At 45.8% G+C, this 24,931-nt stretch overlaps 1 protein-coding gene across 9 annotated transcripts in view; it reads right to left on the reverse strand.

The window, feature by feature from the left end:
• LOC139265225 (uncharacterized) overlaps positions 1–24,931 on the reverse strand; it is a 152,558-nt gene that overhangs the window by 64,536 nt on the left and 63,091 nt on the right. For 5 of the 9 annotated variants that reach the window (XR_011593511.1, XR_011593510.1, XR_011593508.1 and 2 more), the window contains 2 exons: positions 12,135–12,247; positions 267–421 (listed from right to left, as the gene is read on the reverse strand). The exons of 2 other annotated variants lie outside the window; for them this stretch is intronic. Coding sequence is in view for 2 of the 7 variants with exons in the window: in XM_070882153.1 (XP_070738254.1) it covers positions 267–421 (155 nt within the window). In the remaining 5 variants the exon portion in view is untranslated. The remainder of the gene's footprint in view (positions 1–266; positions 422–12,134; positions 12,248–24,931) is intronic. 2 more of the 9 variants (XM_070882153.1, XM_070882151.1) reach the window with 1 other exon arrangement.

A 24,931-nucleotide genomic window follows, 5' to 3' on the forward strand; every position in this document is an offset into this window, starting at 1 on the left:
GTGACAGCCTCGGGGCTACAGCAATTGACAGCAAACATCCAGCAATCGACATTAAACATGGATCCATCGCTGCATCTGGAGATCCCACTGTCCAGCTCGACTGTACGGCGATGACTCCACAACATCGCGGTGAAATCTCCAGGACCGAAAATCCAAACTCCACCTTCCGGGCCGGGGCAGGACTCCAAGAGGTGAACATCGTCGAAAGAAGTGGATTCCCGACGTCCATGGCCGAACCTGAGGAAGAAAAGACCACCATAACCTACCTGGAGGAGAGTCAGAAGACAGCGGCTGCACCACGAGGAGAAGAACCTGCAATCAAAATGGCCGCGGTCAGACCATGAGGGCAGCGTTGGAGAAGCGACACGTGGTACCGAGCGGTCAATCGGATTGGAAGGCTCCCTTAAAAGAGACCGGTAACCTAAAAAATGTAAAGGGACAGTTTCAGCTTAATGCTGACAGGGACTTTAAAGCTAAAAATCCAGTAAAAGGGTGCAAATATGATAATGTAAACATGAATTGTGATGCTCGTGAAACTAACGTGACAAATTAAATGAATGCTTGTGTAAGTAAGGTTAAGAACAAACATGTTATGTTTGATGATTATGACAGAGAGTTTGAAATGCCTAATGTAACCATGTCTGCTGAGACCATGACACCAAAAAGTGATGCAAATGCTTTAATTTATAATGTAAAGGCAGTCAATAATGTAGGCTAGACTATGTGTGATCAGAGCCAAGGTGTCATGTATACAGGTAGGACACTGCTAAAGGACACTGGGTTTTACAGTGACCATGCACATGCTAGAGGAATCCCCCTGTGGGAGACCCCCCTAGGTCCAGCTAGCTACCAGACCATGTAGCCTGGACCTTTGGAACAAATGAGATGCCCCAGGAAGGGCTCACACACACCCAGTGGGAGCAGACCCACTGCAGAGACAGTGGTCAATGGGCAACACAGACACCACCACTGACAACTTGCCCCAGACCAGACCTACACCCCCTGGCCACCAGGACCAACACCAGGAGCCAGAGGCCAAGACCCTCCAGCTTTCCTGGCAAATCCTGGGATGAACAGACTCTCATCCCAATTGGAGGACAAGGAGCCCATCCAGTCCTGTGGACCTGCCCACCACCACACAATTACTCACATCACAGAGTATGCACCCGACCCAGTTGCTTCAACGGCTAACCCTCTAAGGGATCCCACAACAGTGACACCCACATGATCTGTGTGAGGTGGGGGGGCGGGGAAATGTATGAGGCCAGCCTCAAGTACAGGGATCACACCTGGCACATAGAAACATAGAAACATAGAAACATAGAAAATAGGTGCAGGAGTAGGCCATTCGGCCCTTCGAGCCTGCACCGCCATTCAATGAGTTCATGGCTGAACATGCAACTTCAGTACCCCATTCCTGCTTTCTCGCCATACCCCTTGATCCCTTTAGTAGTCAGGACTACATTTAACCCCTTTTTGAATATATTTAGTGAATTGGCCTCAACAACTTCCTGGGGTAGAGAATTCCACAGGTTCACCACTCTCTGGGTGAAGAAGTTTCTCCTCATCTCGGTCCTAAATGGCTTACCCCTTATCCTTAGACTGTGATCCCTGGTTCTGGACTTCCCCAACATTGGAAACATTCTTCCTGCATCTAACCTGTCGAAACCCATCAGAATTTTAAACGTTTCTATGAGATCCCCTCTCATTCTTCTGAACTCCAGTGAATACAAGCCCAGTTGATCCAGTCTTTCTTGATATGTCAGTCCCGCCATCATGGCATCCATCGCTGCACTCCATCAATAACAGGAATGTCCTTCCTCAAGTTAGGAGACCAAAACTGTACACAATACTCCAGGTGTGGCCTCACCAACGTCCTGTACAACTGTAGTAACACCTCCCTGCCCCTGTACTCAAATCCCCTCGCTATGAAGGCCAACATGCCATTTGCTTTCTTAACTGCCTGCTGTATCTGCATGCCAACCTTCAATGACTGATGTACCATGACACCCAGGTCTTGTTGCACCTCCCCTTTTCCGAATCTGTCACCATTCAGATAATAGTCTGTCTCTCTGTTTTTACCACCAAAGTGGATAGTCTCACATTTATCCACATTATACTTCATCTGCCATGCATTTGCCCACGCACCTAACCTATCCAAGTCACTCTGCAGCCTCATAGCATCCTCCTCACAGCTCACCCTGCCACCCAACTTAGTGTCATCTGCAAATTTGGAGATACTACATTAATCCCCTCATCTAAATCACCCTCACCACAACCTCCCATAGCCCACTGCTGATCACCTCCCCAGGTCATGATAATAAGGGCTGGAAAAATGCTTAGGGGGTGGTGGCGGGGTGTTGTTATTTATGCATGCTTGCATTGTTGTATGATGTCTTTAACACTGAATGTACATTTACACTGTACACACCTTACCTGTACACCAGAGGGTGCTGCTGCTGGAGACCTAAGCGTTACCTGCACACTGCAGATAACCCAGTATAAAAGGAAGCTCACAGCTTGGTGCCCTCACTCGAGGAGCTGCAAATAAAGGACTACAGTCTACACAGTTTAAGTACCATACCCTGCCTCGTGGAGTCATTAGCAAAGGTGCCGACATACTCAAAACTATCCTTCTGTGTTTCATGCACAAGTACCCCCAGGTCCCGCTGTACTGCACCACTTTGCAATCTTTCTCCATTTAAATAATAAATTGCTCTTTGATTTTTTCTGCCAAAGTGCATGACCTCACACTTTCCAACATTATACTCCATCTGCCAAATTTTTGCTCACTCACTTAGCCTGTCTATGTCCTGTTGCAGATTTTTTTGTCCTCTTCACACATTGCTTTTCCTCCCATCTTTGTATCGTCAGCAAACTTGGCTACATTACACTTGGTCCCTTCTTTCAAGTCGTTAATATAGATTTTAAATAGTTGGGTTTCCAGCACTGATCCCTGCGGTACCCCACGAGTTACTGATTGCCAAGCAGAGAATGAACCATTATTCCTGACTCTCTGTTTTCTGTTAGTTAGTCAATCCTCTATCCATGCTATTATATTATCCAAACCCCGTGAACTGTTATCTTATGCAGTAACCTTTTATGTGGCACCTTGTCAAATGCCTTCTGCAAGTCCAAATACACCACAGCCACTGGTTCCCCTTTATCCAGCCTATTCGTTACATCCTCAAAGAATTCCAGCCAATTTGTCAAACGTGATTTTCCCTTCATAAATCCATACTGACACTGCCTGACCGAATTTTGCTTTTCCAAATGTCCTGCTACTGCTTCTTTAATAATGGACTCCAACATTTTCCCAACCACAGATGTTAGACTAACTGGTCTATAGTTGCCTGCTTTTTGTCTGCCTCCTTTTTTAAATAGGGGCATTACATTTGCAGTTTTCCAATCTGCTGGGACCTCCCCAGAATCCAGGGAATTTTGGTAAATTGCAACCAAGGCATCCACAATCCCTGCCACTACTTCTCTTAAGACCCTAGGATGCAAGCCATCAGGTCCAGGGGATTTATCTGCCTTTAGTCCCATTATCTTACTGAGTACCACCTCCTTAGTGATTGTGATTGTGTTAAGTTCCTCCCCCTGCTATAACCCCATGACTATCCACTGTTGGAATATTGTTAGTGTCCTCTACTGTAAAGACTGATACAAAATATTTGCTCAGAGTTTCTGCCATTTCCATGTTCCCCATCACTAATTCCCTGGTATCATCCTCTAAGGGACCAACATCTACTTTAGCCACTCTTTTCCTTTTTATATACCTATAGAAACTCTTTCTATCTGTTTTTATATTTCGTGCTCATTTACTTTCGTAGTCTATCTTCCCTTTCTTAATCATTTTTTTAGTCATTCTTTGCTGGCTTTTAAAAGCGTCCCAATCTTCTGTCCTCACATTAATTTTGGCCCCTTTGTCTACCCTTGTTTTTAATTGGATACCGTTCTTTTTTTCTTTCGTTAGCCGTGGATGGCTATCTTTTCTCTAACACCCTTTCCTCCTCACTGGAATATATTTTTCTTGAGAGTTGTGAAATATCTCCTTAAACGTACACCACTCTTCATCAACCGCCTTACCTTTAATCTATTTTCCCAGTCCACTTTAGCCAACTCTGCCCTCATACCTTCATAGTCTCCTTTATTTAAGCTTAGTACATTGGTTAGAGATCCAACTTTCTCACCCTCCATCTGAATTTGAAATTCAATCATGCTATGTTTACTCATTCCAAGGGGATCCTTTACTAGCAGATTGTTTATTAATCCTGTCTCATTACATAGGACCAGATCCAAGATAGCCTGCCCCCTGGTTGGTCCCATTACACACTGCTCAAGGAACTCATCCCTTATTCACTCTATGAACTCTTCCTCGAGGCTACCCTGACCAATTTGATTTGTCCAATCAATATGGAGGTTAAAATTACCCATGAACAACAGAGTTGCTACTGTTAGGGAGCCTATAAACTACGCCCACCAGTGACTTTTTCTCTTATTGTTCCTTATCTCCACCCAAACTGTTTAAAAATCCTGATCATTTGAGCCAATATCATTTCTTACTATTGCAGTGATTCCATCCTTTATGAATAGAACTTCCCCACCTCATTTTCCTTTCTGTCTGTCCTTCCGGATTGTCAAATATCTCTGACTATTTCATTCCCAGTCCTGGTCACATGCAACCACGTCTCTGTAATGGCTGTCAGATCAGACCCATTTGTCTCAAATTGTGCCATCAACTCATCTATTTTGTTACAAATGCTACGTGCATTTGCACAAGGTGCCTTTAAATTTGATTTTTTACACTTTTTTCCTGCATGTTTCCTCTCTCCTTCAAACTCACTTTCTTTATTTTTGCTTTCCAATTCCATCTTTACTCCCCTCCCTACTGAATCTATTTTCAGTTCCCATCACCCTTCCAAGCTAGTTTCAACCCTCCCCAACAGCACGAGCAACCACCCCCACCCCCCTCCCCCGCACCCCACCACCAACCGTGAGGATATTGGTCCCGGCTCTGTTGAGATGCAAATCGTCCGGCTTGTACAGGTCCCACCTCCCCCAGAAGCAGTCCCAATCCCTCAGGAAACTAAAGCCCTCCCGCTTGCACCATCTCTCCAGCCACGTATTCATCTGTTCTATCCTCCTATTGCTGTACTCACTAGCTCGTGGCACTGGGAGTAATTCGGAGATTACTACCTTTGAGTTCCTGCTTTTTAATCTCTCTCCTAGCTCCCTAAACAGTGCCTGCAGGACCACATCCCTTTCCCTACCTATATCATTGGTACTGATGTGGACCACGACCTCTGGCTGTTCACCCTCTCCCCCCAGAATGTCTTGCAGCTGCTCAGCAACATCCGTGACATGACACCAGGATAAATTCTGTACAAGGATAAATTCCTCGAAACTGTTATCAAGGTTAGATTTCAACTCTGCCGTGGACATAGTTGAAATCATACTCCAGTACTGAAAGTAGCTTGATGGCTGGAAGCACTGCACCAACCTGGTGGAAAAATCAAGTTGCGACCGTTAAGTCTCTATTCTAGGATGTAATGCCGCACTCTGAGGTGACAACTGTTAGAGGAAGGATTTAGTTATGATTAGATGTTCTCTCTACTCGTCAAATCCGTAAGATTCTGAGACACTGAGGCCAGTGTCCATAGTTTATGAAGCACACTGTACATTCAACATTATTTAACATGCACTTATAACTGCACCAGGGCTTGGATAGATGGAGGACTCGAACACGTTACAGTACAAGTTGATCAGATGTATTTTGAATCCAAGATATCAGTAAAATTGCTACTTTTAATACATTTCTCTCACTTCCTTGAAGTGAGAATCCACACAATTCTGCATGACATCATTATACAAATGTTACAATACAACTCCATATAAGGAGAATTCAACTTGATCCTGATCAATAACTTTAGTTCACAGTTTCCTCACTTAACAAGCTCTTTTCCATTTGGTTAACGCATTTGGTACATCTTATCAAAGTCCACTCCGAAATGGGTAGTCATTAGGAGGAACATCCAACCAATAGTATTGGTTGTATTAAAGCCAAGGAAATGGCATATAAATTGGCTAGAAATAGCAGTGAACCTGGGGACTGGGAGAAATTTAGAGCTCAGCAGAGGAGGACAAAGGGTTTGATGAGGGCAGGGAAAACAGAGTACAAGAGGAAGCTTGCAGGGAACATTAAGACGGACTGCAAAAGTTTCTATAGATATGTAAAGAGAAAAAGATTAGTAAAGACAAACGTAGGTCCCCTGCAGTCAGAATCAGGGGAAGTCATAATGGAGAACAAAGAAATGGCAGACCAATTGAACAAGTACTTTGGTTCGGTATTCACTAAGGAGGACACAAACAACCTTTCGGATATAAAAGGGGTCTGAGGGTCTAGTAAGGAGGAGGAACTGAGGGAAATCCTTACTAGTCGGGAAATTGTGTTGGAGAAATTGATGGGATTGAAGGCCGATAAATCCCCAGGGCCTGATGGACTGCATCCCAGAGTACTTAAGGAGGTGGCCTTGGAAATAGCAGATGCATTGACAGTCATTTTCCAACATTCCATAGACTCTGGATCAGTTCCTATGGAGTGGAGGGTAGCCAATGTAACCCCACTTTTTAAAAAAGGAGGGAGAGAGAAAACAGGGAATTATAGACCGGTCAGCCTGACATCAGTAGTGGGTAAAATGATGGAATCAATTATTAAGGATGTCATAGCAGCACATTTGGAAAGAGGTGACATGATAGGTCCAAGTCAGCATAGATTTGTGAAAGGGAAATCATGCTTGACAAATCTTCTGGAATTTTTTGAGGATGTTTCCAGTAGAGTGGACAAGACAGAAGCAGTTGATGTGGTATATTTGGACTTTCAGAAAGCTTTCGACAAGGTGCCACACAAGAGATTAATGTGCAAAGTTAAAGCACATGGGATTGGGGGTAGTGTGCTGACATGGATTGAGAACTGGTTGTCAGACAGGAAGCAAAGAGTAGAAGTAAATGGGTACTTTTCAGAATGGCAGGCAGTGACAAGTGGGGTACCGCAAGGTTCTGTGCTGGGGCCCCAGCTGTTTACATTGTACATTAATGATTTGGACGAGGGGATTAATTGTAGTATCTCTAAATTTGCGGATGACACTAAGTTGGGTGGCAGTGTGAGCTGCGAGGAGGATGCTATGAGGCTGCAGAGTGACTTGGATAGGTTAGGTGAGTGGGCAAATGCATGGCAGATGAAGTATAATGTGGATAAATGTGAGGTTATCCACTTTGGTGGTAAAAACAGAGAGACAGACTATTATCTGAATGGTGACAGATTCGGAAAAGGGGAGGTGCAAGAGACCTGGGTGTCATGGTATATCAGTCATTGAAGGTTGGCATGCAGGTACAGCAGGCGGTTAAGAAAGCAAATGGCATGTTGGCCTTCATAGCGAGGGGATTTGAGTACAGGGGCAGGGAGGTATTGCTACAGTTGTACAGGGCCTTGGTGAGGCCACACCTGGAGTATTGTGTACAGTTTTGGTCTCCAAACTTGAGGAAGGACATTCTTGCTATTGAGGGAGTGCAGCGAAGGTTCACCAGACTGATTCCCGGGATGGCAGGACTGACATATCAAGAAAGACTGGATCAACTGGGCTTGTATTCACTGGAGTCCAGAAGAATGAGAGGGGATCTCATAGAAACGTTTAAAATTCTGACGGGTTTAGACAGGTTAGATGCAGGAAGAATGTTCCCAATGTTGGGGAAGTCCAGAACCAGGGGTCACAGTCTAAGGATAATGGGTAAGCCATTTAGTACTGAGATGAGGAGAAATTTCTTCACCCAGAGAGTGATGAACCTGTGGAATTCTCTGCCACAGAAAGTTGTTGAGACCAATTCACTAAATATATTCAAAAAGGAGTTAGATATACTCCTTACTACTAGGCGGATCAAGGGGTATGGCGAGAAAGCAGGAATGGGGTACTGAGGTTGCATGTTCAGCCATGAACTCATTGAATGGCGGTGCAGGCCTGAAGGGCCAAATGGCCTACTCCTGCACCTATTTCCTATGTTTCTATGTTTCTAAGTGTCTCCAAAGGCACCACTGGAGTTTGACCAACTAAAGTCCCAAATGCTGCAAACATAGGATGCCCATCCAAAGAGCTCTCCTTCATGGTTTGGAACCTCTGGGCATGTAACAGAAGAGTTTCCTTCATGGAGATGGTTCAGGACAAACTGTGAGGTCGATTTGTGACGGTGGATTGAAGTTCTGGGAAAAGGGAAGACACTGCTCTACCATTTTGGCAAAATACAACGAAAGCTCTTCGAATCTTGTTCTTGGCAAAACTGTCAATAATTACAACAAATTCCACACCTTGTGTAATAGCAGCGAATGGCTATAACCAATGTGAAATTGTTATGTAGCATTGCGCTGGCAATAAATAAAATTGATTGGGTTGATGGGGTGAGATGGAGTAAGGTGGTAGGAGGCTGGTGTGGAGCATAAACACCGGTATAGACCAGTTGGCCCGAGTGGCCTGTTTCTGTGCTGTAAATATTATGTTAAAATATAGAGTGAATAGAGTGGAGTGTTGGACAGAATTGAATTCTAATGCCGGTGATTTTTGAGTCATTTTTATTATTTGACCAATTTAAAAATGAATTTGACTGGATATTTCACCCCATTCTTCAACTCCTCTCTGAACTTCCTCTGGGTCACTGCATAAATACATGTGTTGGTGCTGCAACTCAGGAGCTGAAGCATAATCGCAACTTCCTGAGCAACGGGTGAGTAAATAAAGATCCTGAAACGTGTCATGAATGCAATCCGCAGGAGTGTATAATTCACGAAATACGTCAGCCACAAAAGTATAAAACTGACCGATATGGCGAAGAGTAATGTGATGGATTTTCTTCGGTTATCCATCTCTGGGTCACGGTCAGTCTCCCCGCTGCGGTGGGCCCTGAGTCTCCTGCGGACTCTGCTGGCCACAAGGATATATCTTATGGTCAGGGCGTTGAGTAGAAAATTCAGAAAGATGGGAAGCAGTGGGGTGAAAATATAGTGAAAAATCTCAAAAGATGCCCATAGAGGTGATGAGATGTAGCCTTGAGAGTAGATGCAGAATGTCCCTATGTGGAGCTCATAGATGAAGTACCAGGGAAGACTGATGAAACAGCTCAAGCCGCTGACATTTGCAATAACCACAGTGGCCATTTGCTCAGTGCAATATTTGAGACTGAGTTTCTGGTGACAAATTGCCAGGAAACGATCGAAGGTGAAACAGATAGTGAACCAGACTGAACTGCACTTGGACGCATAACGCAGGACTGTTTGCAGATTACACGAGGGAGAAAACAGCAGAAAGTTATTGTGGTGTATGTAGCACACAAATCACTGACTCCACACGGTCTGGTGTTAATCTAACTGCTGTGACCTCCGTCCTTTATTGTTCAGCTCCAGAGTGCCTCCCAGGTGTCGTGGTCAGCCTTATATAGTCCTTGTTGCAGGTACTACCAGGGTTTCCCACCACAGTGCCCTCTGTGGTGTGGCATAGTACTTACATTACATTTAAGGTACTGGGACGATACACACATCATTTCATAACATCACCTTCCCCCCCCGCCACCTGGACGCAGGACAACGATACACACATCATTACATAACATCACACTTGTCCAACGGAAGGCAGGTGGGAATAGACAGTGCGTTAGTATGGTACATATTATCTAGTACATTAACTGGCTATTGACTTGTAGCGAATCCTTGATTTCCTTGTTAGCCGTCATCATTAATTGTACTTCATCCATTATTTTACACAAATACAGTGGCCATTCAGCATTAAAAAAGTAATGCTTATTATAAATTTACTATCTCACGTTAACATTGCTCATTTTAGACTCGCTCTGCCTAACAGAAGTCCTTTGTGGGGACCACCCCTTTGTAAGGCCCTTTTAAGACTCCCGGGTGCATTTCCTTTTTAAGGCGCCATCTTTGATGCAGGAGGATTCCACGAGGCTTCTCCTTGAGCACCGCCATCTTTGATGCTCTGCAGCTCCGACACGATGCCGCCGCCATCTTCTTCTCCGCCGCTCCGGATGCCCTCCGCCATCGCAGCCTCCGCTCCCCTCCGCTGCCACCTGACTTGCTGCCTCACCTGCGGCCGTTGTGGCTTCTCCAGCAGCCGCACTTGCCGTGTCCCCCGCGGCCACCATGGCCGCCGACCTCCAGCTGCTGCCGCCGCCCGACGCTACCAGCTCCTCGGCGGGGCCTGCCCAACGGCACCTTCCTCTGCGGGGCCCACCCGACGGCACCTTCCTCTGCGGGGCCCACCCAACGGCACCTTCCTCTGCGGGGCTCTTCCGAACCACCGGCCATCCTGAATCACTCGGCACCCCGCCCGCAGCGCCCCGCCGGCTCACCCCCCCCGCATTAGGCCCCTCTGTGCAGGGCTGCTTGCCTGTGGGGGCTGAGGCTGCAGGATCTCTGTGTGAGGTCCGGGGCTGGGACTTGCCTGTGGGTGGATTGAGGCTGCAGCTCCAGCTCGGTCGGCGCTGCTCTCTGGGGACCCGGGGCACGGCAGCACCCCGGGCAGCAGCAGCCTGTGGGGTGATGAAGTCTTCCCAGCTCCCACGGACTGTCCCCATCCACCTCCGGCCGAGGAGTGTCGGCCCATCGCCTGCAACGACCCACAAAGGTAAAGCATGCGTCTCGTCCCCATGGGATACCTGCACCATCGCTCTGCCAAGAACAGGTGTTAGTTCCCTGGTGTAGGTACGCAGCTTCGCCGTGACCGGGACCAGCTTGGGTCGTGCAGCTGGGTTAATCCACAGTTTATCAAATGTTCTCCGACTCATCAACGACAGACCCGAGCCCGTGTCCACTTCCATACTCACAGGGACTCCGTTGATTTTTACTTCCCTTATCACTGGGGGCGAATCGTCGGTGCACGTATACAGTCCAAGCACCTCATCTTTTTCTACCTGCTCCTCGCTGAATAGTGGATCATCCCCCATCTCCTCAGCCACACGGTGAGTCCGATTTCTTTTACACATACACTGAAGGTGGCCTTTAACGTGGCAGGTAATACACGTGTACTCCGCAAACCTGCACCGGTGAGCCCCATGGCTTCCTCCACAACGCCAGCATGGTGCTGCTGGAATAGCCTGCCTCAGCGGACTCTGAGCTCCAGGATCCCGAGGTCCGTGCTCTCTGCCCCGGGCAGAGCCACGTTCTGCAGTTTTGTCCGTGGTGGGCGCTATCCTGTGGACAGTGCCTGCCGGGTTCGAGACTGTGTGGATCATTTGCTTGGTGCTGCAAGTCGAGGTCATATATGCCCGGCTGATGGCGATGGCCTTTGTCAGAGTGACTGTGGATGCCGTGGCCAGCAGCATGTGAAGGAGGCCCTCGTGGCCAATCCCCATAAAGAAAACGTCCCGCAAAGCCTCGTCAAGGTGTGCCCCAAAATCACACGGCGCCGCGAGTCTCCTGAGGTCCGCAGCATATTTGGTGACATTCTGGCCCTCAGGTCTGCAGTGATGGTAAAATTTGTATCTGGCCGTGAGGATGCTCTCCTTCGGTTTCAACTGGTCACGAATGAGTTCAGTCAGCTCCTCGTTTGACTTGTCCCTGGCGCTCCCAGGTGCCAGCAAATCCCTGACGAGACAGTAAATCTCATCTCCACAACTGGAGAGCAATATAGCCTTACGCTTCTCTCTCATTGCGTATGTGTCCTCCGTCAGGTCGTTTGCTATGAAGTATTACTCGAGCCTTTCCGTAAAGGCCCCCCAATCATTGCCCACGGTAAAATCCTTTAGCGAGCCCAGAGTACCCATGGTTGCGTGGAGTTCGTCCGCTTCCTCGTTGCCAATGTGGTGTATGTAGCACACAAATCACTGACTCCACACGGTCTGGTGTAAATCTAACTGCTGTGACCTTCGTCCTTTATTGTTCAGCTCCAGAGTGCCTCCCAGGTGTGGTGGTCAGCCTTATATAGTCCTTGTTGCAGGTACTACCAGGGTTTCCCACCACAGCGCCCTCTGTGGTGTGGCATAGTGCTTACATTACATTTAAGGTACTAGGACGATACACACATCATTATATAACAGTTATTTTTGAAATATAGTGGGACAATCCGCCTCAGTATCACCTCAATGATGATGACCACGAGATCGGACACCGCCATGGCCAACAGATAGCGAGTGATGACTTTGGAGAGACCGCACTTGCCTCGGGACAGGATTACAATCGACACCAAGTTAGCTGTGAGACAAGAAGACAGAGATTGATTAGCAGACTGTCAGCAGAAGCGAGGCTTGGGCAGCGCTTGCTGCGAGAGTACAGGCATTGATAATACGTACAGCGACCAGTATCCATCGCTTCAGTGCTCCCTGATTCACAGAGCGGGTGCACAGGGAATAGAGGGAAATTGAGCAACACAGAAAGGGAACAGACAAGGATTACAGTGCAAATACTGGGTAAAGATACAACAGGAACTGGGCAGTTACGAAACCAATGCCCATGGATTAAAGTGTGAACAAGGGAGTGGCCACCGTACATCTGCAAGTGGATTGGACAGGTTGGTTGGATCTGGGCACCAGAGCCAATAGTTGCCAATTTTCGGGAGCACTCCAAGGGATGGCGAAGATGGTTTGAAGTGGTACACAGGGCTGGAGCAGCTCAGTGAAATAGGGCCAGGCAGGGAGTTTGACAGGAAGAGAAGGAGACAGAGAACAAGCAGGGTCTCAGGAGCTGCCCCGGAAAAGCAATGGCAGAATGAAGCTGGGATGCAGTAGCTGGAGTGTCAGAGGATGAGAGGGCCGTGTCGGGTGTTGGTCACCGCACGGCATCCACCCTGGGCCCAACCACCTTGTAAGATTGAGCTTTTTTGTGCGTGAATGTTTTGGATTCCTCACATCAATAAGATTGTTGAATTGGGAATCAAGTCATTCACTGTGTGCCTTGATAGTAAAGCTGATTAGCAAAGGAACCTGTAAAACTCTCAGCCTGATCACCAGAGAACTGAAGGTGGGAAGGTGAGTGGAAGAGCTCATTGGAAGAGGAGCATGTCAAGGGTCAGGAGGTGTTGGGCTTTACTTGAAGACTGACCATTGAAAAATAACCAGTGCCTAAGAATCCTGTTACATGGGAACTTAAAGATCTGGAAACAAAACATTCAGTGGCTACATACCATTCCCTTGCATATTCTGAAGCTTATTACGTTATTGCTGAGAAACTTGAGGTTATTTATAGAGTTCCACTGCAGCTGCAGGTTATTTCACACTCAGCACGTTGTGATGCACTTTACAAGCAACATGCATTAACTTTAATGTTTGATTGCAGGACTAACAATTCATTGAGGTCCAATTGCAGAGAAGATGTAAAGAGCACCGCCACAGCATTGTTACTGTAAACTGTGCTCACCTTACATTGTAATATCAGGTCACAACAGCTCATTGTTATTTACTGTACAGCACATGCCAGCTTTCATTATTCACGCTTCCAAACTGCGGGAGATTAGATGAAGAGTGACTACATTTCAAAAGTACTTCATTGGCAGTGAACAACACTACATAAATACAGCTTTTCCTTTAAAACCAGGCGGTTAGTCACACGAGGAGAGAGATTCTTGGAGCTGCAGTAAATACGAACATTATACATATTCGGTCAAACAAATTATTGACAATAAATGCATTTACACGGAGCATCTGACTACATGTTATTCTGCTCGTGGGATCCGCCAAGGATAAGCTCCAGAAATACCCTGTCCTCGCCACACAGAATCAGTGCAACAATTGGTGTCCCTTATCAAACATTTCCCAGCACATTGGCGGAGAAGTGTGTCAGGACGCGTCCGTTCCACTCTGCCCGTTTTAACAATCCCGATTAATATTAATTACACAATCGGCAGGGACTAGGGAAGCAAAGGTGAGATAATCAGAAATAAAAACTGTAAATGCTGGAAATACTCAGCAGGCCAGGCAGCATGTGTGGAGAGAAACAGTTAATGTTTCAGGTCCATGGCCTTTTGTCAGAACTGGGCAAAATTATGTTTCTCATATTGTCATAACATCAACAAATGTCTTCCCACTGACTTAATGGCCATCACCAGACAGTTTTATGTTTGGTGTCTGTCACCGAGACAAAATAATGCTGTGTTTCAGTCATATATCACTGAGTTCATCAGATTGGTTTTTAAAATAAAAATCACATAATCCTATTAACATCTCTTGATCCTCTGAACCAAAGCCGGTCCTGGACTGGATACGGAACGGGAAGGCGGCCAATAAAAGGAACTATCTGTGAACGTTCCCTGTTGGGGAGATTCAGAACAGGTTACAATTTGAATGGTGATAACACATGAATCAAGCAGCAGAATGTTTGGACACATCACTGACTGGGCTCTCATTGACCAAGAGTCTGTGCAGCACAGATCAGCAACACAACAAGCGTAGCACTAACAGGTATCAGACAGGTAACAGTGGGTTAGACACACAATGGCAGTGCGTAGAATCACACGGCAGTCACTGGTTACATTCACTCACCAGGAACACCGATGGCGGCAAGAATAGAGAAGAAAATTCGTTCTGTATCATAAAATGAATTAAACACCATTTTCTCTCTGAAGTGATGACGTTGCTTGAGGCTCCATACAATCCCTTGCCTGGTGCGGGCAGGCTCTGGATCCAAAAGCAGTTTCTATTTATACTGGAGAGACACCTCCCGTGGGATTATTAGGCTGCATGATCATTGGCATTATTAACAGACCTCTGAACAAACACATTATTAAAACACCACTTTTCACTCGAACCCCTGTTGTGAAATAGGTTACATTCGCCTGCATACTGCCGAGTATTAAAGCTAAACTCCAAATTACAACATGAAATTACGAGTGGACCAGTGTTTATTGTGACATCACGGCCTTGACATAAACTTGGCTCACAGGCGATGACACATTGCTCTTTACTGAGGCCTCCCACCGATGACTCTGTGGACTTTACCAGCACATCTACAATCATTAAGGAAGGATATACTTGCATTGGAGGCTGTTCAGAGAAGGTTCATTCGGTTGAGTCCGGAGATGAGGGGGTTGTCTTTTGAGGATAGGTTGAGTCGGTTGGGCTGATACACATTGGAGTTGAGAAGAATGAGAGGTGATCTTATTGAAACTTTTAAGATAATGAGGGGACTTGACAAGGAGGATGCAGAGAATATTTCCACTCAAAGGTGAAACTAAAACGAGGGGACATAGTCTTAGAATAAGGGATCGCTCATTTAAAACTGATATGAGGAAACATTTTTTCTCTCAGAGGGTTGTAAATCTGTGGAATTCTCTGCCCTGGAGAACTGTGGAGGCTGGGTCATTGAATATATTTAAGGTGGAGATAGACAGATTTTAGAGTGCTAAGGGAGTAAAGGGTTCTGGGGAGCCGGCAGGGAAGTGGAGCTGAGTCCATGATCAGATCAGCCCTGATCTTACTGAATGGCGGAGCAGGCTCAAGGGACAAAATGGGCGACTCCTGCTCCTATTTCTTATGTTCCTATGTCCTTAAGTACAATGATGCAGTCTACATGGATATTAGCGAGGCTTTTGATAAGGTCCCACATGGCAGATCAGTCTGAAAAGTAAAAGCCCATGGGATCCAAGGGAAAGTGCCAATTTGGATTCAAAATTGCCTCAGTGTCAGAAAGCAAAGGGTAATGGTCGACAGGTGTATTTGTGACTGGAAGGCTGTTTCCAGTGGGGTTCCACAGGCCTCAGTACTAGGCCCCATGCGTCATGTGGTATATATCAATGATTTAGACTACAATATAGAGGCATGATTAAGAAGTTTGCAGATGATAAAAAAATTGGCCTGGTGGTTGATAATGAGGAAGAAAGCTGTAGACTGCAGGAAGATATCAGTGGAACATAGGAAGATAGGAAATAGGAGGAGGAGTAGCCCATTCGACCCCTCGAGCCTCCACCACCATTCTATAAGATCATGGCTGATTTGATCATGGACTCAGCTCCACTTCCCTGCACGCTCCCCATAACCCTTGCCTCCCTTATCATTCAAAAATCCGTCTCTCTCCACCTGAAATATATTCAATGACCCAGCCTTCACAATTCTCTGGGGCTGAGAATTCCACTGATTTACAACCCTCTAAGAGAAGAAATTCCTCCTCATCTAGTTCTAAATGGGTGGCCCCTTATTCTTAAACTATGCCCCCTATTTCTAGATTTCCCCATGAGCGGAAACAGCGTCTCTGCATCTACCTTGTCGAGCCCCTCAGTAACTTACATGTTTTTATAAGAACATTCTTCTAAACTCCAATGAGTATAGGCCCAACCTACTCAACTTTGCTTTATAAGTCGACCCCTTCATCTCAGGAATCAACCTAATGAACCTTCTCTGAACTGCCTCCAATGCAAGTATATCCCTCCTTAACTAAGGACACCATAACTGTACGCAGTACTCTTGATGTGGTCTCAACAATACACTGCACAGTTGCAGCAGTACTTCCCTGCTTTTATATTCAAAGATCTGGGGAGTTTTCCCAAAGTCCTGGCCAACATTGATCGCCTGAAAAGCACCAAAAAATATATGATATAGTCATTTACTTTACTGCTGTTTGTGGGATCTTGCTGTGCACAAATTGATTGCTGAATCTCCGACATAAGAACATAAGAAAGAAATAGGAGCTGGAGTAGGCCAATTGGCCCTTCGAACCTACTCCACCATTTAACAAGATCATGGCTGATCTTCCACCTCAACTCCACCTTGTCGCACTATCCCCATATCCCTTAATTCCCTTCGTTCTCCATAATTTATTGACCTCTGTCTTGAATATACTTAATGACTGAGCATCCACAGCTCTCTGGGGTAGAGAAATCTATAGAATCACAATCCTTTGAGTGAAGAAGTTTCTCCTTTTCTCAGTCTTAAATGGCCGATCCCTTATTCTGAAACTGTGACTTTGTGTTCTAGATTCCCCAGCCAGGGGAAACATTTTCTCAGCATTAACCCTGTCAAGCCCCTTAAAAATTTATATGTTTCAATTAGATCACCTCTCATTCTTCTAAACTCCAGGGAAAGGCCTAGTCCACTCAATTTCTCCTTATAGGGAAATCCCCTCATCCCAGGAATCAGTCTAGCGAACCTTTGTTGCACCCCATCTCAGGCAAATATGTCTTTGTTTAGGTAAGGAGACCACAACCGTACACAGTATTCCGGGAGTGGCCTCACCAATGCCCTGTATAATTGTAGTCAGATTTCTTTACTCTTATCATCTAACCCCTTTGTAACAAAAGCTAACATACCACAGAGACTTCACTTGAAAAAGAACTTCATTGGCTGTAAATCACTTTGCGGTGACCTGAGGTTGTGAAAGACACTATATGTTCCCGAACTCAATGTTTGAATCACTTCAATCTGGTTTTCGCGCCTGCCACAGTACCGAAACGGCTCTCAAAAAAGTCACAAATGACATCCTTTGTGATTGTGACAAAGGTAAACTATCCCTCCTCATCCTCCTGGACCTGTCTGTAGCCTTTGACACAGCTGACCACTCCATCCTCCTCCAACGCCTCTCCACCATCGTCCAGCTGGGTGGGACTGCACTCACCTGGTTCCATTTTTATCTATCCAATCGTAGCCAGAAAATCTCCTGCAATGGTTTCTCTTCGCACTCCCGCAGCATTACCTCTGGTGTCCCCCAAGGATCTATCCTTGGCCCCTTCCTATTTCTCATCTATATGCTGCCCCTTGGTGATATCATCCGAAAACACGGGGTCAGTTTCCACATGTACACTGACGACACACAGCTCTAACTCTCCACCACTTCTCTCGACCCCTCCATGGTCTCTATATTATCAGACTGATTGTCCAATAACCAGTACTGAATGAGCAGAAATTTTCTCCAATTAAATATTGGGAAGACCGAAGCCATTGTCTTTGGTCCCCGCCACAAACTGCATCTCCTAACCACTAACTCCACCTCTCTCCCGAGCATCTATCTGAGGCTAAACCAGATTGTTCGCAACCTAGGCGTCATATTTGACCCTGAAATGTGCTTCCGGCCACATATCCGCGGCATAACTAAAACCGCCTATTTCCACCTCCGTAACATTGCCCGCCTCTGCCGCTGCCTCAGCTCTTCTGCTGCTGAAACCCTCCTCCATTCCTTTGTTAACTCCAGACTTGACTACTCCAAAGCACTCCTGGCTGGCCTCCCACATTCTACACTACGTAAACTTGAGGTCATCCAAAATTCGGCAGCCCATGTCCTAACTTGCACCAAGTCACGATCACCCATCACCCCTGTGCTCGCAGATCTGCATTGGCTCCCAGTTAAACAACAGCTTGATTTCAAAATTCTCATCCTTGTTGACAAATTCCTCCATGGCCTCACCCCTCCCTATCTCTGTAACCTATTTCAGTCTCACAGCCCCCTGAAATATCTGTGCTCCTCAAATTTTGCCCTCTTGGGCATCCCTGATTATAATCGCTCAACCATCGATGGCCGTGCCTTCTGTTGCCTGGGCCGTAAACTCTGGAACTCCCTCCCTAAACTTCTCCGCCTCTCTACCTCTCTTTCCTCTTTTAAGATGCTCCTTAAAACCTACCTGTTTAACCAAGCTTTTGTTCATCTGCCATAATGTCTTCTTACGTGGCTCGGTGTCAAATTTACCTGTGTTGTCTTATAACACTGCTGTGACGCGCTTGGGATGTTTTACTACGTTAAAGGCGCTATATAAATAAAAGTTATTGTTCTATAAAGTTCTTTCTATTTTTAAATTTAGCAAGACTACCAACTGTTCATAATTTATAAGTTAAATAGAATTGTTTGAGTAAATGGAAACTATTCTTGCCTAAGGGTTTCTCATTATAATTTAGGCAACATATATTCATAATAATGTAACATGAGGTAGTCTTTTTCCTAGCACTGCATGTTTTCCATAACAAGGTAACAGTTCTTAGAACGGAGATACATACAATAGAGGGGGCATATGGAGTTAAATGGTGTGGATTTTAAATAAGGGTATGCTGGAGCTTGTTGAAAGGTTTTGATATAAATAATCAGTTTGTAAACAATATTTGTAATAAAATAATTTTTATGCCCGAGAATCAGATTAAACCACTTTCTGCTTGTTTTGGGAGGTGGCTGTTTGAAAGATTTTCAATGACTTACTGCTGATAATAAGAAAAACAGGGGGAGGGTGAGCAAGAGCAATTTGGCCCCATCCTGCAGACCTGTGCAGTGATTTGAGACCAGATTTTCCATCTCTTTTTGATGTGACCACACAATTTTTGATTTATGAGTAGGATCTTCTTGTTTACTTGAAAAATCATCCAGTTAAAGCAGATGTCTCACCAAAACACACACACACACCTGCTTCATGATAATTGCTAGTTTAAGATGTTCAACATCGGTTTCCCCTTGATTAACGCTAAGTCTATGCCAGCTCCGAAAGCAGATTTTCAATACAAGAATCCTTGGGAAGCACTGAAGGCACATAAAGACAACTAAACAACTAAAATTGGTCGTAGATAATATTTAGCTCAATGTCACCAGTGCTTTCTTGAAGTTAACTTTGTTAACATTTTAAAGAGTTTAAGGAACTGCCATTTCTAGTCAACAATATGAAAACTGCACAGTTGCCTGCCTTGGGAGTTCCTGATCTATTTGATGTGACATTCACTGCAGTGTGCGCTCTACCCTTCCAGTTTTTGTAGCCGTGAATCGGTGGGTAGCACTCTCACCTCTGAGTCAGAAGGTTGTGGTTCAAGTCCCACTCCAGAGATTTAAGCATATAATCCAGGGTGATACTTCAGTGTAACGCTGAAGGAGTGTTCACTGTTGGAGGTACAGGTACTGCAGATATTAAACTGAGGTCTATCTGAGAAGATTCAACGGCACTATTTCAAAGCAGATCAGGGAATTTCCCCCTCGTGTCCTGGCCAATAATTATCCCTCAACCAACATTGCTAAAACAGATGATCTGATCATGATCTTATTGCTGTTTGTGGATCCATGCTGTGTACAACTTGGCTGCTGCAATTCCTACATTATACCAGTGACTACTCTTCAAAAACATTGGCTGTAAAGAATCTGCAAAGGGATATAGACAGGTTAAGTGAGTACTGGGCAAAAAATTGGCAGATGGAGTATAATGCGGGAAAATGTGCGGTTATTTATTATGGTAGGAAGAATACAAAATCAATTTATTATTTAAATGGAGAGAGACTAAAATGCTGAGGTACAGAGTGATCGGGGGTGTTGCGGGGGGTCCTTGTACACGAAACACAAAAAGTTAGCAAGTAGGTACAGCAATTAATTAGAAAGGCAAATGGAATGTTGGCCTTTATTGCAAGGGGGCCAGAGTATAAAAGTAGGGAAGTCTTGCTACACACCTGGAGTACTGCGCACAGTTTTGGTCTCCTTATTTAAGGAGGAATATACATGCATTGGAGGCAGTTCAGAGAAGGTTTACTCAGTTGATACCTGAAATAAGGGGTTTGACTTATTAAGAAAGGTTGAGTTTCTTCTGTGTACTGTGTACAGTTCTGGTCACCACATTACACGAAAGATGTGATTGCACTAGACAGGGTAGAGAGGAGATTTACGAGGATGTTGTCTGGACTGGAGAATTTTAGCCATGAGGAAAGATTGGATAGGCTGGGATTGTTCACTTTGGAACAGAGGAGGCTGACAGAAGACTTGATTGAGGTGTATAAAATTATGAGGGGCCTAGATAAAGTGGATAGGAAGCACCTATTTCCCTTAGTGGAGAGATCAATAACCAGCGGACATACATTTAAAGTAATTGGCAGAAGGATTAAAGAGGAGTTGAGGAGAATTATTTTCAGCAGAGGGTGGTAGGGGTCTGGAACTCACTGCCTGAAAGGGTGCTAGAGGCAGAAACCGCAATCACATAAAAAAATATTTGGATATGTATTGAAGTGCTGCAACCTGCAAGGCTACGGACCAAGAACTGGAACGTGGGATTTGGCTGGATAGCTCTTTTTTGGCCAGCATGGATAAGATGGGCCAAATGGCCACCTTCTGTGCCTTAAACTTCTATAATTTTATGATCGACTCACTCCGCATCTCCCTCCAAAATATCCATTCACTTGTGAACAAGGCCCTTGCCATCCACGATCTTATTGTGGATGATTGCTGGACTGAAAGCTGGCTACATGTGACGGCACCTTCCCCCGTACTGAAGCCTACCCACCAGGCTATACCTCACACCACACAAACTGCTGCGATGGGCCTTATCATCAAATCTCACCTTGGTCCGACACCCCAATTCCTCTGGTGCCTTCTCCTCTTTTGAGCCTGATTCTATTCCTATCGATCCAGTCATAGCCAGAGAACCACCTGCAATGGTTCCTCTTCCCACTCCCACAGGGTTACCTCTGGAGTCCCGCAAGGATCTCGCATTGGTCCCCTCCTATTTCTCATCGGCACGCTGCCCCTCGGCAACATCATTTGAAAACACAAAGTAAGATTCCCCATGTTCCATTGTCGATATCCAGCTCTACCTCACCACAACAACAACAACTTGCATTTATATAGAACCTTTAATGTAGTAAAATACCCGAAGGAGCTTCACTTGAGTGCTTTCAAACAAAATTTGACGTTGAACCACATAAGGAGATATTCGGACAGTGAGGTAGTTTTTAAGGAGCACCTTAAAGGAAGAAAGAGCTGGAGAGGTGGCAAAATTTAGAGACGGAATTCCAAGGCTTAGGGCCCAGGCAGCTGAAGGCACAGCCACCAATTGTGGAGCGATGAAAATCAAGAATGGGCAAGAGGTCAGAATTGGAGGAGTGCAAAGATCTCAGAGGGATACAGGGCTGCAGATTTTTTTTAAAATTATTCCTGGGATGTGAGTGTCGCTGGCAAGGCCGGCATTTATTGCCCATCCCTAATTGCCCCTTGAGAAGGCAGTGGTGAGCCGCCTTCTTAAACCGCTGCAGTCCGTGTGGTGAAGGTGCTCCCACAGTGCTGTTAGGGAGGGAGTTCCATGATTTTGACCCAGCGACGATGAATGAATGGTGATATATTTCCAAGTCAGGATGGTGTGTGACTTGGATGGGAATGTGGAGATGGTGGTGTTCCCATGTGGCTGCTGCCCTTGTCCTTCCAGGTGGTAGTGGTCGCGGGTTTGGGAAATACTGTTGAAGAAGCTTTGGCAAGTTGCTGCAGTGCATCATGTAGATGGTACACACTGCAGCATCAGTGCGCTGGTGGTGGAGGGAGTGAATGTTTAAGATGGTGGATGGGTGTAAATCAAGCGGGCTGCTTTGTTCTGATAGTGTCGAGCTTCTTGAGTGTTTTTGGAATTGCACACATTCAGGCAAGTGGAGAGTATTCCATCACACTCCTGACTTGTCCCTTGTAGATGGTGGAAAGGATTTGGGGAGTCAGGAGGTGAGACACTCACTGCAGAATACCCAGCCTCTGACCTGCTCTTGTCACCACAGTATTTATGTGGCTGGTCTAGTTAAGTTTCTGGTCAATGGTGACACCCAGAATGTTGATGGCGGGGAGTGGTGGTTAGACTCTCGCTTGTTGGAGATAGTCATTGCCTGGCACTTGTGTGGCGCGAATGTTATTTGGCACTTATCAGCCCAAGCCTGAATGTCGTCCAGGTCGTGCTGCACCTGGGCATGGACTGCTTCATTATCTGAGGAGTTGCAAATGGAACTGAACACTGCAATCATTAGCGAACATCCCCACTTCTGATCTTATGATGTAGGGAAGGTCATTGATCAAGCAGCTGAAGATGGTTGGTCCTAGGACACTGCCCTGAGGAAGTCCTACAGCGATGTCCTGGGGCTGGGATGATTGGCCTCCAACAACCACAACCATCTTCCGTTGTGCTAGGTATGACTCCAGCCAGTGGAGATTTTTCCCCCTGATTCCCATTGACTTCAGTTTTACTAGGGCTCCTTGATGCCACACTTGGTCAAAATGCTGCCTTGATGGCTAGAGCAGTCACTCTCACTTCACCTCTGGAATTCAGCTCTTTTGTCCATGTTTGGACCACGGCTGTAATGAAGTCTGGAGCTGAGTGGTTCTGGAGGAAACTGTGTATCTGTGAGCAAGTGCTGCTTGACAGCACTGTCGACGACACCTTCTATCACTTTGCTGATGATTGCGAGCAGAAAAATGGGGCAGTAATTGGCCGTATTGCATTTGTCCTGCATTTTGTGGACAGGACAGGACATACCTGGGCATTGTCAGATAGATGCCAGTGTTGTAGCTTAGCTAGAAGTGTGGCTAGTTCTGAAGCACAAGTCTTCAGCACAACAGTCGAGATGTTGTCGGGGCCCATAGCCTTTGCTGTATCCAGTGCGCTCAGTCGTTTCTTGATATCACGTGGAATGAATCCAATTGGCGGAAGACTGACTTATGTGATGGTGGGGACCTCAGGAGGAGGTCGATATGGATCATCCACTCGGCATTTCTGGCTGAAGATGGTGGTAAATGCTTCAGCTTTGTCTTTTGCATTGCGTGCTGGGCTCCGTCATCATTGTGGATGGGGATATTCATGGAGCCTCCTCCTCCTCCCATAATGGTCCCCCACATTCATGCCTGGATGTGACAGGACAGAAGTAGCGAGGGCAAAGCCATGGAGGGATTTGGAAATTATGAGAATTTTAAATTTGAGGCATTGGTTGACCGGGAGCCAATGTGCGCACAGGGTTGATGGGTGAATGGGACTTGGTGCGAGTTAAAACACGGGCAGCCGAGTTTTGGATGAATTGTAGTTTATGGAGTGCAGGAGATGGGAGTCCGGTCAGGAGACCATTGGAAATATGCAAGTCTAGAGGTAACAAAAGCACGGATGTGGATTCAGCACCAGATAGAATCATAGAAGCATTTTTAATGGTTACAGAAGAAGGCCATTTGGCCTGTCGAGCTCGTGTCGACTCTCAGCTAGTCCCACTACCCCGCCCTTTCCCCATAGCCCTGCAAATTTCTTTCCTTCAGATACTTATCCAACTCCCCTTTGAATGCTAAGATTGAGTCTGCCTCCAGTCCCCTTTCAGGCTGCGCATTCCAGAACAAACATTTTTTTTTGTTAGATCGCCTTTGGTTCTTTTGTCAATCACCTTAAATCTGTGTCCTCTGTTTCTCGACCCTTCTGCAAATGGGAACAGTTTCTCTCTACCTACTCTGTCCAAATCCCTCATGATTTTGAACACCTCTACCAAACCTCTTCTCAACCTTCTAGGCTCTATGTAGAACAACCCCAGCTTCTCCAGTCTATCCACATAACTGAAGTCCCTCATCCCTGGAACCATTCTTGTAAATCTTTTCTGCACCTTCTCTAAGGCTTTCACATCCTTCCTAAAGTGAGGTGCCCAGAATTGGACATACTTCTCCAGTTGGGCCCAAACCAGTGTTTAATACAGTTTCATCATAATTTCCAAACTTTTGTACCATATGCCTCTATTTATGAAGCCCAGAATCCCGTAAGCTTTTTTAACCATTTTCTCAACCTGCCCTGCCACCTTCACTGATTTGTGCCCATATACCCCCAGGTCTCTCTGTTCATGCACCCTCTTTATGAGTGTACCCTTTAGTTTATATGTCCTCTTCACATCCTTTCGACCAAAATGTATCACTTCACACTTTTCCGCATTAAATTTAATCTGCCCCGGTCTGCCCATTACACCAGCCTCTGTACATCTTTCTGAAGTCTATCACTCTCCTCCTCACTGTTCACTATACTTCCAAGTTTTGTGTCATCTGCAAATTTTGAAATTGTGCCCTGTACACCCATGTCCAAGTCATTAATATATCTCAAGAAAAGCAGTGGTCCCAGTACCGACCCCTGGGGAACACCTCTGTGTACCTTGTTCCAGTCCGATAAACAACCGTTCACCGCAGCTCTCTGTTTCCTGTCACTTACCCAATTTCATATCCATACTGACACTATACATT

The sequence above is a fragment of the Pristiophorus japonicus genome, chromosome 6, assembly GCF_044704955.1.
Source record: "Pristiophorus japonicus isolate sPriJap1 chromosome 6, sPriJap1.hap1, whole genome shotgun sequence".
NCBI classification, from domain to species: domain Eukaryota; kingdom Metazoa; phylum Chordata; class Chondrichthyes; family Pristiophoridae; genus Pristiophorus; species Pristiophorus japonicus.